The 16636-nt window shown below is 40.8% G+C and overlaps 1 protein-coding gene across 3 annotated transcripts; it reads left to right on the top strand.

Annotated features, from left to right (window-relative positions):
* Positions 1 to 3527: 3527 nt before the first annotated feature.
* IYD (iodotyrosine deiodinase) lies at positions 3528 to 15937 on the top strand. 3 transcript variants are annotated; one of them, XM_059843369.1, is made up of 5 exons: positions 3528 to 3807; positions 9931 to 10125; positions 12194 to 12353; positions 13567 to 13723; positions 15412 to 15937. In XM_059843369.1, exons 1-5 carry the CDS (start codon positions 3627 to 3629, stop codon positions 15592 to 15594), a joined length of 876 nt encoding a protein of 291 aa, XP_059699352.1. In that variant the 5' UTR covers positions 3528 to 3626; the 3' UTR covers positions 15595 to 15937. The 3 variants fall into 3 exon arrangements, with proteins under 3 accessions (XP_059699352.1, XP_059699353.1, XP_059699354.1); XM_059843370.1 differs by having other exon boundaries at positions 9931 to 9987; positions 15412 to 15936; XM_059843371.1 differs by lacking the exon at positions 9931 to 10125 and having other exon boundaries at positions 15412 to 15936.
* The last annotated feature ends 699 nt before the right edge of the window (positions 15938 to 16636 follow it).

Below are 16636 nucleotides of genomic sequence, written 5' to 3'. Positions count from 1 at the left end.
ATCTCAACTACGGATACCTGCCTTTGTCTGTCTTACTGAAGGCAGAGGGAGGGTAGGAGTTGGTTGTGGCTTTCATTTTAGTGGGAGTACTAAATTATGTAATTCCATTCCTACACCACAACAACTTCTCATACCAAATCCTAGCCATGTGAGGATATCAGGTGCTGTCCTTGCAGCCTACAATGGTGCCTGTGCCCACCACATGACAGTCTCCTGCCCATGGGTGATCCTTGTGTGACTGTCCCACCATGGGTCCATCCACTACTGGCATTTGCTCATCACACCTTTTTTCTTTGAGGGAAAAAAAAAAAAAAAAAAAGGCTGTATTTGACACTAGAGTACTTTTTTCCTTTTTCCTTCAGAAGAACAACAGCTATCCACAGAATTTAATGGGAAATATTAAAGTATTTTGGGACCAGAAGCTTTTAGTATGATGGCCTTTTTAGGTCTAGCTTTTAGGAGTGCTTACATGTTTTTCATGCAGTAATAGTGGAGCACTTTGATGTTCGCAGTTGTTGTATTTCTATCAACATTTTATAACTTCTTTCCATGTTGGTCAGAAAAGCTCCATTAATTTCTAAGAGTAGGGTTATTTGTAAAGTTTCTCCTGGCTTTTTTGAGACTCAAAAAAAACCCCCAAAATTCAGCTTCTACTTTTTAGGGTTTACTGTAGAACAGAAGAAATAATTGTTATAAATTTTTTTGAATTTGCCATGATAATATTAATCACATTTTTATAAAGCTTGGATTGAAAAAAAAAATCTAACAGAAAAACTGATTGAAAGCTACTATACAAAAATTAACTGCTTCCGCTCAAACTTTCCCAGAGTTCCTCAAGACATCACCATGTTTCTGGTTTAAGTGCCTACAATATAGAGTAATTGAAACTAATTCAGGTTTTAATTAAACAAGCTAGGCTGTGGCTTTGAAATGCAACCCAACAATTTTCAATATGTAACACCAAACAGATTTTGCCTAAGTTAATACGAAATGACTTTTATTTAACTTTCTTTCTTTCTCTGTTCTACAAAAGAAAAAATTATTATCACCTCTAAGGAAGTCAAAGTTATTTTGAAACAGTGAGCTATTACAAATTTTCCAGCATTGTAAATAGAGGTAGTTATTTTAAACAACATAATTCACCCTTCTGTATTGCCTCTCTCTCTTTCAGCACAACCTGTCTCCTCATAGGATGGATTCTCAGCTGCAGAGCATCCAGATCCTAATTTATGTGTATGTGAATAATCAAGGTTAATACATTCCCTGTGGGAGAAACAGTCAGTGCCATTCAGACCACATTCTGTTTTCCTCCCTTGCCACAGAGTAGGCTGTTGAAAATGTGTCCGATGAAATTGCAGGTTCCTTCTCTATTCTCATGAATTAATTTAATGTTTCTAATTGGGATTAGGTAAAGTACCTCTCCTCAGGACTGGACAGCCAGCAGGTGGAACAAATGAGTTTAAATATCTACTCTAAATCAAGGAGAGAGAGGATAAATTTACATATTTTCTTTTTCCCCCACATAATTATTTATATTCCTATAAAATGTAGTTGTTTTGGGGCTTTTTATACATGCAGCCCAAATCAGTGACCCAAGCACATGTCCCAGGTCACAAATTGACTGGAAAGTAAGAGAGACAAGGTTCATGGCTTGGATTTTCAAGAAAATTGTCCTCTTAGCCAGAGGCAGATGGAACTTTATTGACAACTTTACTGTATTAGATTAAATTAGGAACCTAAGCACAACTTTCTCATGTCCTCTCTATTACAGCTCTGATGGATTTGTGCTGGGGCCCTTGGCTGGTGCTGGGGCCACCCTTCTAACACAGATCCCAAATACTGCCTGTAAGGACTGGTACCTACAGACACTGGGGCTTTTGTGTGTTGGTAAGATGCAGTGTAACAGCAGTAAAGAATTTATTCTGTATCTGAGCTGGGCAGCTGAGAAAGCCCATCCTGGGTACAAGCCTTGAGGCAGTTTCATTTTGCCTCTCAGCACATCTGGACAATATGTGCACAGCTGTGCAATTTGCTTGACCTTGCCCTTTTAGCACAAGGAGCCTGTGTTAAAAGAGGATACAGGTCTGGACTGTCAGCTAGGCTATCATTGTGTGTGGCCAACACGTGTGAGCACACATTCCTCTTCTTGTGCAGCACCTGGTCACTAATCTGTGCTTCCCAACACAGAGACCAATCCTCAAGGCAGCTGGCAGCATCTGCTGGAGCACTGGAAGGTAGGGAGCCCTTGGAGTGACAGTGTCAAATGGGACCAGTGAGGGTGTGCCCAGTGCTGCAAAACTGGTGGGGTGAGAGGCATGAGTGGTAGGGCATGGACTGAGAACCTGTCAGGAGGAAACCTGTGCATACCCCAGATTCTCTCTCCCCTTTGTGTCCTGGTTTCCATGTTGAGGAAAGGGGACTGCTATGACCCCCTGCAGGTGCCAGCTGGGACTCACCATCTCCTGGTATGGCTTCACTCACAACTGCTCCCACTTACCTTGGGAGGGCTTATTCAAAATGTGGGTTATCTTGCCATGGATGCCAGGACATCAGAAATGGCCCTGTATGGCACGAGATAAGGCTTGGCAAGGATGGTGCTGTGCAGGTGCTACAAAGAGCTGATGGACACTGGTGACTGCATACAGAGAGCACTCCTGCACCCTGCTGTCCAGCACAGCCCTCAGCACCCATTGCAATCTGACATTTCATTATCCAGTGTGTCCCAACAGTCCCAGATGAAGAGAGCAAATCAGTGTTGCTGTGGTGGTTCACTTCCCAAGCAGCTGGCTGAGGTAAAAATGGGTTAAGCATTTAGACATTGACCATTATTGGATTATACCAGCACCCTATCGGTTTTTAATTTTCTATAAGATGCTGAAACATGCCTTTTAAATCCACTGCAGCCCTCACATATTTTTTACTATGATTCCTTGAAATCTTCCTGTCAGTTCCCCCAGAACATCCAGGGTGAATACAGGGCTCTGTGAATTGTCTCACCCATGCTTTATAGAGAGGCAATCCTGCCCCTTTACTTCTCTGTTCTGTTGACACGTTGACATAACTGAGGGTGGTGCTGCAAACTGACTTGTGATTGGTGATATTCTGAATTCCTGGGATACATGTAAAATGTTAATTTTATGAGTTAAACATTGAAGAGGGGTCATTAGTTTTTAAAACTCATATTCCCACTTGGCTCTTCTCATAATCACTGTTACAAGGAAGATTACTGGGATGACCATAACAATAAAAATAAGAGGGGAGAAGTCTTTTGCCTGAGTCTGGAGTTTGAAAAGACCTTGGGGTTTTTAAATTTATTTTGCACTCAACAGCATTTATATGTATTGTCAGTGTCTCTGCTTGCTGTTTGTAAGAGGTTTCTTCTCAGAAAATATACAAACCTGGGTCTGGTGGCTTTTTTAACTGCAGAAGCTATTTATTAACAGCAGGAGCCCATCACAGATGAGGTTGTGGGGGCGGTGTCTGAAAAGTAGAAGCAAGATAGGGTAGAGGACTGAACCCTGAGTCCACCCCTTTTTACTTTCTGCTTTGCTGCTTTTCCCTCTTCAGCCTCTCCTTTTCATGAGAAACTACTGAACGTGGAAGAAAGGCTCCACACTTCCATAGTCATGGCACTCTTTTCTTCCCTCACACCAGTATTTATAGCCATTATATGTGTTTTGATTGGGGTAATAATGAAGAAGATGAATGGAGAGAAGGAAAAATGTGACACTAAAAGCGAGCGTCCATCTCACCCATGGGTGGATGAAGATTTAAAAGATGGCACTGACCATCCCTTAGAAGAAGAAGGTAAGAAAAGTTTTATCCCAAACACTTTTGTTGTTTGAATTTTCTCTGCTAATATGAATAAAGGAGGTGCAGTCTTCTGGATTTCTCCACAGTGACATCAATGCTCAGTGCAACGCTGTTGCTGTGCCCCGAGTTTGTCAGCTCCCAGTCAGGGAGGCAGTCCTCATGTCATGTCACTCATTTGTGGGGTCTATTCCCTCCAGACCCCACAAATCAGAGGGCAAAAAAAAATATATATAAAATATATTCTCAGAGAATCCTGTCTGTTCCTCTGTACAGCACATCTCAGACCTATGAGGGACTCTATGGACAGTGTAAGGAAAGAGAGGAGATCCTGCTGAATTCCCCACAGTCTCTTCCCAGGCCATATTAGTGTCAGCAAAGGGAAGAGGTGAGCAGAGTGTTTCTATCTGCAAGTCATCTCACTTTATCACTCAGTGGTACATTTGGTCTCAGCACAGCTAAAAAGCTGGAAGTGGATTTACTACTGTTTTTACAAAGGTCCTCCACTTGTAGCTTCTGAGAATGTCAATGACAGCTTTGTTGGGAGCTGTGTTGATCAAATATTTAAGAACAAAATGTGGTGGTGGTGCTAATCTGGTCACTCAGCTGTGTATTTGAACCCGCACAGAATGCCCTTTGTTGTCATTAGCTTTTTCTGATTCACAGCCTGGGCAAAAGTCTAAGCTAAAAATGTACCCTTCCTTCTTCTTACTTCCTAACTATCCTCCATAAACTCACTTTATTTCTTTGTAAAATAAAAATCTACAGAGTTCTGTTCCTATCAATTTTTTGAAGTTGTAACTTAATGCAGCTCTCTTTTTTCTTCCTCAAGCTGGTTTCAAAAACTTGTTGAGGAGTCTGTCTGGGTTATTTTTCCCCCATAACAGCACTTCCCTCAGTCTGCTTCTAGGAATCTTAAAACTTACAGTGTCCTTCTGCATATAGATCAATTTCTAAGAACTATTATAGCTCTTTTCTCAGTGTTCAGTGTACTTTAGGCTAGTGTTGTTTATCATTCTGAAAAGAGTTGATACCAAGAAAGGTTTAAACCCTGTTGACTATATTCCAAATATATAAAATTTCTTTACAGATCGCTTCACCTGTTGTATCCTCTTTTGTTCAGTGCAAAATAGACTCTGTATAAAATTATTCCATAATTTCTTTGTCACTAATGACTTACTACTTCAGTTAAATTGCTGCAAATTAGAATTCCTGTGGGTAGTTCAAATGATAATCCGTGAATTACCATCTTGGACTATAGCTGTTTCTATCAGTTAAAAAATTTAGATCCTTTGCATAAACAAATCTATTAGCTCTTATCAAGGAGCCTCATTACCACAGCTCCATATATAAAATTTTGGTCTTTTATGTGTTAGTTGCTTTCCCTGTTATTCAGGTACTAAATTTGAAACTGTACTAGTTGAAAATTGCTTGCAAAAAATTTTTGACAGGTAGACATGTTGGTACTGTTGGTAAGTTTTATTTGCTTTTAAATAAAACCTTTCTCAATATACCATGTCATCCAATATTAAATTTTCTTGCTATTTTTTCTTTTAGTAACAAATAATGACCTTTCCCTTAGTGGCGTGTGATTCAAACCAATTTCTTTGTAAAACAGTCATGTATTTTATCTCTAGAAATATTTAAATAATTTCATCATTCATATGGAAATTTTTCTTCAGCTGGGGAAAGCCCAGCCTGAGTGAGAAGAGTAGCAAGGAGAAAAAAAAGAGTTAGTAAGGATCTGCTACTTTGCTAGAGCCTAAATTAAGGGTCAAAACATGTTAACCTTGTTGTCAGTGTTAAAATTTTCACTGACTGCACTAGGTGCTGAAATGGAAACATGGATGTAAAAATAAATTTTTTTCAATACTAAAGAATACTTTACCTGCTGTGTAAATTCTGTTATTTTATTAATGTATCTTACTTTATCAGACAAGCTCAGTTCTACTTAAACGTCTCTGGCTGGCTTGTGCTTAAAGATTAGGTTCCTCTGAAGAGAATTTGAGTTAGGTAACATGAAGGTGACATTCTTAAGGCCTTTTCTAAAGCTAGAATCTAGGGTTTCCCCATATGAACAAGCTGAATTTTCAGCAGTCCCATGAATAGGAAGGTGCAGCTGTAGAGCAAGTCTTTTGATTCATGTCCCTGACCAAAGCAAGGTCTATTTGCTGAGAGAGTGAAGCACTCAGCTAGAAAAACAGAAAAGCACTGACCTCACTTGTAGCCCCACGAGCCTTCCCTGCAGTGGAACCCTCAGGGATGCTTTCCATGAGAAGGACGTACCTTTGAGCAGCAGAGCATTCAGTGTAAGGAGCTGAACTGCTTGGGCAGACTCAGTAGGGTCACTTATTGGCAGTGAAGGGTGGAATGGTGAGGGCTAAGTGCTCCTGAGCTTGTCTGTGTTGTGTTTTCCACAGCTGAAGAGATGGATGTTTCTCGTGGCAGCCAGAAACACAGTTCTTTTGTTAAGTGCAAAGCACCCAGTCCATTTGTTTAATGCTTTAACTGGCATTACTTCAGATTTTTTTGCATGCCCATCTATCCCGTAAACTTTTTCTTCTTTTATATTATTAACGTTTTTCTTCGTTTATATTAAGATCCAGAATGAGAGATTGTTATGCTGTGGATTGGCAAGGACACTGATGACACACTCTACTTAAGGACTACAAAATAACACACAAAGACCCAAATGTTCCATTCCTCCTGAAAATGCTCTGCTTGTTGCTTGTGATACTCCTTTAATAGACCTGTCCCACTTAAAAGCATTTCTCCCCTCCCCAGTTTCAAAAACTTCCCATATCTTAATAATACTACTACTGACATGGATGAGGCAGTAACAATTTAAATTTCCTTTCCAATGACAGTTCATGTTTTGTATCATTTAGGAACACAGGACTTAGAGGGACACAATGCATTACCATGTGTATCTTCCTGCTGCTGCAAATACAGCCAGCCTTGTCATCAGCTGAATGAAAATGATAACTGAAATTTTGTGACCCCTTTTCTTTAACCTTGCTAAAAAGCTGGTCCAGAATTTCTTAGCATAGGTAAAAAACCCTCCTCTACCTTTCTGCCTGCCCAAACTTACTTAATACTACTGTTTACCTGTTTAATCTGTTCCATCCTCTTGGTTTCGAAGGATTCACTTCCAGCCCTGGCATATACTCTCCTGTGCTTTATGGAGAGCAACCAGATTACCTCTCAGCTTTCCTTATTCTAGGTTTTCTCTTTATATAACAGCCAGTCTATTTCTCTTAAGATCATAAGAAACCTTCTGCAACTATATTCCAGTTGAGGTAATTTTCACAATATTTTGATGCTGGGTTCTTTCTTCTGGGGTCTGTGCCTCTCCAACTTGGTACTTCTTTTGCTTAAGATCCCTGACCTACTCTTGAAGTTTCCAGGATCAGCCTGCTAACCACTATTTATAACCCACTAGTAGGGTAATGCATCTCTTTTAGTTCCCTATTAGTCACACTCAGTTCAGGGCTGGATTCACTACTGGGATTCCTGTAGTGGCCCATTTTGCAGCAGTCTGCCATTAATGAGATAAAGAACCCACAGGGTCAGTTACCCAGCATTTAAGACTAAAGATGCGAAAACTTTCTTTACATACACTGAATTTTTTTCCTATGCATCATGTCTTTACACAGCAAAAGAGAGCTAGAGAGGAATTGTATGCTCAGGAAGCAATTCTCTAGGGAAGAGACTTGTTTGGAAAGCAAATGCAGTAGTCTTGGCTGGGGTTTCTCAAGGATCAATCTCAGGATCAGTTGTTAATATTATCTAGTGGTCTTTGCATAAAACCAAGGAGAGTAAAAGTGAAATGTCTTAATGACACACAACTGGAAGCCAGCAACACGGAGAAGTGTCAGTGTAGGTAAAATAAGTGGCCAACAGAAGTGAAATGACAACTCACTGTTCTCAGTTTGAGTTTTTAATTAAGAACTCACACTTCAAACTGAGGTAAAATTTATTACATGATTTGCAGGCTGATTATAACCTCCCATATGGACTGCTGGGAAGAACATAGTTATCATCCTAAAATGTATCCAGAGAGGAATTTCTGATAGAGACAGAAAAAAGTACTTTTAAAATGATATTCCATTTGGGGTGTCTGAGCCAAAACCATTCTAGATTTACTTAAAAAGCAGGAACCTTGATGACTACTGTAAATGGCAATTGATGGAATTGATGGCAATCTTGAGAATGTGGCTAACAAGGTAAAAGACTTGCTAGCAGGATGTCTGCTGTCCATCAAGTGGTGGAATACAAAGAGCTATAAACAAGACACTTGTGGTATTGTATAACGTGACTGTACAAACAGGAGTGTGTCTAAACACAGCAATTAGAGATATAGAGAGCATGCACTAAACAGATGGTGCTGATAATGATTTAAAGTTAGCATATGGATAATGTTAACTGCTAAGAAAGAATGGTAGACACATGATGGAAGAGAATATATAATAGATTAATTTATTTTAAGAAAATAAATTTGCCAGGAGAGTTTTGGTTTTGTGTGTCAGTTCCTGCACTTCTAGGTGTTTCTGCTTCAGCCAGTGTTCCCATGTTGAGTGTATTGAGATTTTCCATTCTCATTAGCCCTCTCACCTTTGTCCCATGTTCAAAATCTTTGAAAGCACATTTCTTTTTTCACCTTATTATTAAGTTGAGATATCTTGACCATACAGCAGCTTCACTTCTCTTCTACTTACACAGGAAAACCCCCCCTCAACACAAAACAAGCAAGCACTCAGTATTTTACCAAGTGTAAGTCACAAAGGGAACATTATCAAGAGGCACCCTTTTACTTTTGGAGTGTGCACAAGATGACCACTAAAATAATTTTTACAAGGGCTCACTGCTTTCCATTAACCTGGAGCCAGGTCCTTGCAGACTATGACCAAGAGTGCTTAACACAGGCATGAAGTGCTAAACAAAACAAATTCTCAGGGTGAATTCTTTGGACACAAAATCAAATGTTTGTGGTTTGGGGACCAGAACCATTCAGTTTAGATTCAATTTATGAAACTGGATTTATTTTGCCCCTTTGCACAGGCTGAGCCACATGTGAATATTTCAGTGCTTTTAAAATGAACAAAAAACCAGCCTGGTCTCTAAGGCAACTTCATACTACTAAAACACAGAAGTAATTGCTGTTTGAATTTGTGCTGGAAGTTGCTATGATTTGGGAATAATGGCCTAATAGCAACAGAAAAAGAACTGGAATATTTTTTCCTGACTCAGCTCTCTGTAGCAGATTGCTCAATACTATTGACTAGTCAAAATGTAGCATTTAAATGGCTTTAACTTCCACATCATAGCTGCAAAAAATGATATCCATGCTGATTCTAGGAATATGGGGAGAAAAAGGCCTCAGAGACAAAAGAAGATTCATTTTGTGATATAAACAGTCAGATTTCATTGAAATGGAGAATCATTTTGAGTTTTTAAATTCAAGCCAAGAAACACAATATCCTACATTTGATAAGTTGTTATCCTAAATTTAGATGCCTGGCATCCATTTCTTCCTATGCTGAAAGTATCGGGAAACCAAAGAGCTTAACCACAAAGTCACATTTCTGCAGAGCCAAAGCTTGCAAAGTTTCTGCTATGAAACAAGAATATGGAAGAAGTTGACATTCAGCTCCTCAGAGGAGATTTTACACATATTGGTAGTTGAGTTCTCTCCTTAACTTCAATAATTTAATTGATTTCTTTCCTTATTAAACAGCTCAAGAAGGAACACACATGTTCACATTTACTTGCTGAGAAAATTGGGCTGGAAGCCTGTCCACTTTTTCAATGCTGTTTCAGCTTGTAACCCATTTTTGCAGGCAGGCTTGCAGGATGAAGCGAAGAAGGCAATGACTTCTTTGCGGATCACACCTGCTAGAGCAGGTCAGGACCCTCCTGCCTCTTGGTATATAAACAAGGTGTTCATTCAGTAGCTGGAGCTGGGGATCAATGAGTTGTGTCAACTGGAACCACAGACTTTGCCTTAACAGTGGTGTAGAAGTGCAGAGTATGCCAGTGGTGCCTTACAGTGTGAGTGCCAAGGATATCAGTAGCATCCTCCAGAAAAAAAAATCCCTAAGCACTTGTATTTTCTTGCAGAGGGTGAGGAAGAGTGGCAAGGACTTGAAGAAAATGTTGCCCATGTCCCCTTCACTGGTGAGCGCTACTCTGAGGCTGAAATGATTAAGAGGTCACAGACATTCTATGAGCTTCTAAATAAGAGGCGATCTGTCAGGTTTCTCAGTGATGAGCCAGTCCCCAGGGAGGTTATTGATAATGTCATCAGAACAGCAGGTAGGTACTGAGTGGTTCAAGGTCTGGGGGGAAAGAAAAGGATCAGCACTGCTGTTCAACTGTGTAACTGTGAAAAGGTGGTGTGGAAAAGCCAAGCGAACTGGAATTTTGCTTACTGTTTTCCTAGATTCACCTGTAGCTGGAATGAATTAGCACCCATTGATGATTGGAAATTACTCAGCTTGAACAACTGTATGTCAGAGACTGGTTTGGAGTACTCCCAATTTCTCTGTATTTGCAGTTCACCCAAAGGGAAGAAGTGCATTTCAACAGCATGAAACAAATAAATTAATTTTCAACTTTTAAAAGATGTTATTTAAAAGTAAATTTATGAGTGGTTTATCAAGACATCTTTCAAATAGAAATATTGATGTGTTTTCTCAAAAATGTCAAGCCATATGTACTTCACATGCTCTAAAATTTAATGCATTATGATGATATTTATCATGTGTGGGTTTTGCATTTTGGGGTCCCCCCACAAACAAATAGATTAAATTCTCAGCCATGCAAAATATTTAATACATATTGAATATGTGTTTACATAAATGGTTGGTGCCTAATAAAGGGAAAGAATTTCAGTCTAGAACAAAAAACCTTTGCCAGTCCTTCCAACAGTAGTGCCAGACCCCTGTTGCATATGATTGGAGTATTGTGCTGAGGATCCTAATAGAGGATATTTGACTGAATGTCAGAAATGGATTACCTTTGTTGTTGTTGTTGAGAATTTATGTGTTTCAAATCATTACTGTCATGTCCTGGCCTAATCTCATCTCTGCCTTAGTAACATCTACTTCAGCCAGGAATAGTTTTGACCCTCATGATTTCTCTTATTTTATGAGCCAGCTGCTGCTACTATAGAAAATATTCCCAAACTGCCTTAGAGAAAAGTTCAGTAGCCTTTAGGAGGGTTAATAATCTAAAGAATCTCCACATTTGAGGGGCATTATTTTCCCTTTAAGAACTGTAAGCAGCTTTGTTACTGCACTGTAAAGAGTCTCCATCTCCCTCTAATTAACTAGGCATCATTAAAACACTGAGCATGTTTTGGCAAATGCAGCAAAGCAAACAAGCCTGGCGTGCAGATGAAGCACTTAGTAACCCTGAAAGCTTTGGGCTGTGTAGAGAAGAAGAAAACAAAAGGAAGCATAAATGCCATCAGTTTTTACCCAAACCTGAGGAGAGGCAAGGTTCACAATATAAAAACATTTTCATATATCAAGAGAGTTCAGTAAGCTACTTATTCAGTGTTTCTTGAACTAAAACCAGTCCTTAGTATTGTATGCATTCAAGTTCTTCAAATATTTTTAAATGTGTTTGAGGGACCAGAGAGATCTAAACAGTCTTCTTAATCTATATATCTGTGAACCTGTGCAGATATATATTCTTCAACTTCTGGCTTTTAACCTCTAGGCAGTTAAAACATTTCTCCAGTGGTGTTGGTGGGTGAGCAAGTACAGATTTAATATATATGTAAAATATTTATTAAAAAAATATATCACATATATGTCCACACCTATGAACACCAGCTGTCTTTGGGACAACAAACTCAAACCTGTATGCTCTATTGCAGATGTCTGTGCTGTACTGTTCCTTATCTTTGTCAGTCAGTGACAGGTTCCTGCCGGTGGTCACTCAGCCCTGTTTTCCTGAAAGCCATTGTTTTCACCCCTTAGCTAAAACCACGTGTCAGAGTTGACTGTGTATTCAGACAGAGCTCTGCTTTTGGTACAACACTTTGTAAAACCATTACTGCATTCATATATGTTGCACCATATTACTGCCTCATCATAAGAGCCACCAAAAAAGGAATTTTTTACAAATCCTTAACACTGGCTTCCTGTAAGATAGCAGTATGAAAGGACTAACCTCTGTTCTTCAATGGGATTTCACATCCTTTGAGAAAGAATGAACAGGATTGTCTGCCAGAACTTAGTCTTTTTCTTCCCATCTCATTCACTTGCTTTCCCATTGCTTGTTGGTCAGCCTAAAAGCTCACAAGGAAGAGCTGATACCTCTCACTGCCCACCCTCCTTCCTGGGTTTTTACTTTCCCCTGTTTTTGTATGAAGGTACTTCACCCAGTGGAGCACACACTGAGCCCTGGACCTTTGTGGTAGTGCAAGATCCGTATTTAAAACATAAGATTCGTGAAATTGTAGAAGAGGAAGAGGAAATCAACTACAAAAAAAGGATGGGAGAAAGATGGGTTAATGACCTGAAAAGATTGAGGTATGAAAAGTAAATTACCTAAGGGGTGTGAAGATAGCTGTTGTTTCAGTGTAGGAAAGACTTCTATAATTTTCTGTTTCTTCTCCCTCTCACTTTTAATGTTTGTCTAACATCTATGTTTGGAAACAAAAACTTCTAAATATATGTAGAACTGTGCCTTGGTGGCTGGTTCATAAAATTTCTTTCAGTAAAAGAGATTACATGCTCTCTGTTTTGAAAATTTTCCAAGCACTTGGCTCCATTATTATTTTTTTCTACGTAACCTCTGCGGCTGAAACTGTTGTCCCAGATTTTTTCTGTTGTTTGCCAAACAGTCAAGCTCCCAAAGTCACTGGAAGCTTTGCTACCAACTGAGGAAGCCCCAAGGCCTGTCCCTATCCAAGTGCTGAATTATGCAATATAAAATTGTTCCAAATGCCCTCCCAAGTCTGACTGATTTGCTTAACTTCACACAATGGGAAGATGTCTGCTGAGTCCTGGCTTGTCAAATGGAGCACATGCACAAAGCTGTGTAGGGATGACTAGCCCTACCTGCTTGATTATGTTACTATTTTTCAGGTGCTTAGGTGCTATGCATATTTATGTGCTATGCAAAAAACTAAATGCCAGAGGTTCTTGTGTTTTGAGTGACACCAGTAGAAAGCACTCATTTTCTTGTCTAAATCCTGTCTCATGATTGTAATTTAAGAAATTGGGCACCAAATGAATTGTAAAAGGGATGAGATACCCAGGAACAGAATAACAATTTTTGCCATTGGAATATATTTAGGTTTAGACCTTAGACAAAAAAGTTTTGAACTTTTCTGACAGCAGGCTTTCCTGCAATGACAAAAAAAGTTGGTACTGCTGGTAACAGGCAAATCTGCAAAATTCCAAGAATTAAATAATCACAAAGGCAAATGCTCATGAGGCCAGTTCATAGATAAGAGGTCAAGAACTATCTCTTATTTGTATGCAATTCCACTCTTCAGAGTGAGCACATCAACTCCTCAGCCAAATCTGTTAAAATTGAGAACTCTATTCCAGCTTTTTTTTCCTTTCTGAAATGTTTCTATTTAAGCCGATAATACTTAATCCTTTGCAGTAAATGTTCTAAGGTTTAGTCTACTGCTTTAATTGTCATGTACCTTTAGTGCCCCTTTGCAGACAGTAAATGTAACTTACAGGAAAGTGTAAAGGTTGCAAAATAAATGTCTTAAACACTCTTTTGCAGAACAAATTGGATCAAAGAGTACTTGGACACTGCTCCGTATCTGATCCTCATTTTCAAGCAGGTATATGGGCGGCTTCCAAATGGCAAAAAGAAGACCCACTACTACAATGAAATCAGTGTTTCCATTGCCTGTGGTATCCTGCTTGCTGCACTGCAGGTACGTTGACAGAACCAACATACGGTGAGTCCATATATTAATTTGGATTACCTACCAAGACCGTTCTGCCCAAATGAGAGTGGAACTCAGTTTAGATTTTAACATTTTCAGTCTCCTGGATTACTCCAATTCCTGGCAATATGTCTTAGTTTGAGTTTTAACGTTATTCTACACAGGTCTACATCTGAGAAGGTGATTCCTATCCTCAGTACTGGTTAACAGGAAGAAAAATAAAATGTAGCTTCCAGAGTTGTCACTCTTTTCTCGGCACAGGCTTCAGCCCCTGTGGTTTCTGCCTTATGCTAACAGGGCTGACAGGCTCTTCAGACCACCCAAGCACGACTGTGTGGTGCCACACCGGCCCCTACTTTTCAGTAATCCCTATAAAACAGCTTGACACCAAACCACTTTTAGTACACAATGCTGAAAAAAAAATCAGGGACATATTCCACAGAACATGCTGTACTATTTCAATCAGGGTTTCTGAGGCATTTCTGAAAGTGCACTGATCTCTAAAGCCCAGCATGTTTGACACCAGCCAGTTAGATTTTCTCAGCGGTTTCTCAGTGCTCAGTTCTGCTTCTTGTACCTGATGTACTCACACAAGTGTTAAATAGAGAAGCTATTCTGATAGTTAACCTGGCCTGTCAGCAAGATAACAGCAAGGTGCCTCCTCTTATATTAGGCCAATTTCCTACCAGGCACTGCCATTTCTCCTCCATTCTGTTTTGAATGACACTTTCTTTCATGCATTGCTGCACCTCAGGCACCATTCAGCACCATCACTATTAGCTCTTCTCTTGAGAAGATCATAGAGATTACTAAATGTGACAGGTGCATTGCCTGGGCACCTCTCCCTGGCTGACTAGTGTCTCAAAGCCTCCCAAAATGCTTGCATTGAGTAGACAGACAGACTGAAATCCACATGTGCAGCTCTCAGGAAATGACTCAGCTGTGTGATCACACCTTGGATGATGTCAGCTCTTTATTGTTTGCCCAGATTTGTTAAGGTTTTTGTGAGGTTTTGAATGAGAGGAAGAGTGATACATAGACTTATTTTGGGATTCTGATGTAATCCATAATAATGGCCACTGTGAGACATGCCAACAGACTCCTGTGACAACTTCTGAGGCAAAGCCCGTGTCGCCTCTCCCTGCCAGTTCCAGCTCTTGAGGAGGAGCTCAAGTGGTCACAAGGCTGTAAGGCATCTTCCTGCCAGCTGTATGGAGGCAAGAACTGAAATAGCTCTCTGTATGAGCCAGATTGTAGAATCAGGGAATAGTTTGGTTTGGAATGAATGTTTTGAGATCATCTAGTCCAACCACCAGTACCATGGAATGACATTCCAATCATATCCCCACCACTGCCTCTCAACTTCCCTGTGGCCATGGATTCCCATCACACTGGCACAGCAGGCAGGCTCTGGCTCTACAGCACACAGACATGGCACACAGACTGTGCTGCTGCTGCTGTGGAGAGCTGCTCTACTTCTCTGTAAGCAGGGCAGGCATCTTTATGGTGCCACTGAGGCTGTTAATAAATCAGGTGCTCTAAAGGCTGCAGCAGGTCTAACAAAGCAGAATGTCTGGGCTAGCTGACAGAAGGATGTGTACAGGGGTGGTGGGAACAACTGCTACAAACAAAGAGCACAGACCTCTGTCTCTCTGTTGCTGTCTGTCCTGCTGCAGAACGCGGGTCTGTACACAGTGACCTCCACACCGCTGAACTGCGGCCCCCAGCTCCGGGCGCTGCTCCAGCGGCCAGCGAACGAGAAGCTCCTGTTGCTGCTCCCTGTTGGCTATCCCAAGAAGGACGCCACTGTGCCTGAGCTGACTCGGAAGCCTCTGGAAGACATCATGGTGGTGATGTGAGCCCAGTGCCAGGGGAAGGAGAGCAACCCTGCTGACAGCTGAAGTTGTCACTGCTGTTTCTGTGCATTGTCCCCCTATGTCGCTGTGGCTCTGGCTGCTTACATCTCTATTTCTTTTTGTGCTAGTAATCTACTAACAGCAGCGAGCAGTCAAGCACTGTCCATTGGACAGCTGCTGTTACCTGTCTGACCAGGGTGTTGTTCCCGGGGATATGTACCATGGCATTTAAATGATCTCATCACTTAGTTTTTCTGATGCATTTTGGGGACGGATCTCTTCTTGAACTGGAATAAATATATTTCTTTATACTTTTGTGATTGCCATTACACAGTTTTTTAAACATTTTAATGAAGGTTGTATTAAAAGATACAAAGACGTCAAACTGAGCTATCCTATCTTGGCCAGTGTGTGCTGTTTAAATGTCCCTTTACTGTGTTTACTGTGTATAGAAAGAGGGTAATTTCCTCCTATATGGTAGGATTTCTCTACTTGATTGATTCTCAAAAACTTTCTTAAACTATTGCAGCTACGAGAGTCTTAGGTTGGGGGAAATTTAGTAGGAACAAGGCATACAAATAATTTTCTTGTTACTATTTATTTGTACATGTTCCATGCACAGTTAGATCGCGTAGTAGCTATCAGTCGTGCCCCTGGAGGGAACTACTATTCTGGTTATCCTCTTCATACCTACAACTATACCAGTTTAACACCCTGAAAGCGAGACTGCTTTAGACACTGACACGTGGGAGGTGCTTTCACGTCAGCCCCAATCCGCGATTCGGGAGCGGCGCGCTGGAAGGGCTGGCGCTGCCCGTGCCCGGGCGGGCAGAGCCCCCTCGTGGGGCCGCGGCTCCGCCAGCAGCGAGAGGGGAAGGCTGGAAGAGACGCGTCCTTCCTTCCTGCAGGGCTCTCCGTCCTGGGAAACACTTCCCCACCCTCATCTCTGCTGCATCCAACGCCTGGCACGTTCAGCCAAATTGGCTTCAGCTGTCCTTGAGGGATGAGATGCTGGAGAGCAGAGCCGCGGAAAGGGACCTGGGGG

The sequence above is a fragment of the Haemorhous mexicanus genome, chromosome 3 (genome assembly GCF_027477595.1).
Source record: "Haemorhous mexicanus isolate bHaeMex1 chromosome 3, bHaeMex1.pri, whole genome shotgun sequence".
Taxonomy (NCBI): domain Eukaryota; kingdom Metazoa; phylum Chordata; class Aves; order Passeriformes; family Fringillidae; genus Haemorhous; species Haemorhous mexicanus.
The sequence above is the reverse complement of the archived record's forward strand: the minus strand, read 5'-3'. Positions and strand labels throughout refer to the sequence as shown.

Excerpts from the sequence above, each read along its gene's own strand:
- IYD (XM_059843369.1), top strand. The coding sequence starts at position 3,627 with ATGGCACTCTTTTCTTCCCTCACACCAGTATTTATAGCCATTATATGT. Across the intron at positions 3,808-9,930 it reads CCATCCCTTAGAAGAAGAAG|AGGGTGAGGAAGAGTGGCAA; the intron begins GTAAGAAAAGTT and ends ATTTTCTTGCAG. Across the intron at positions 10,126-12,193 it reads TAATGTCATCAGAACAGCAG|GTACTTCACCCAGTGGAGCA; the intron begins GTAGGTACTGAG and ends TTTTGTATGAAG.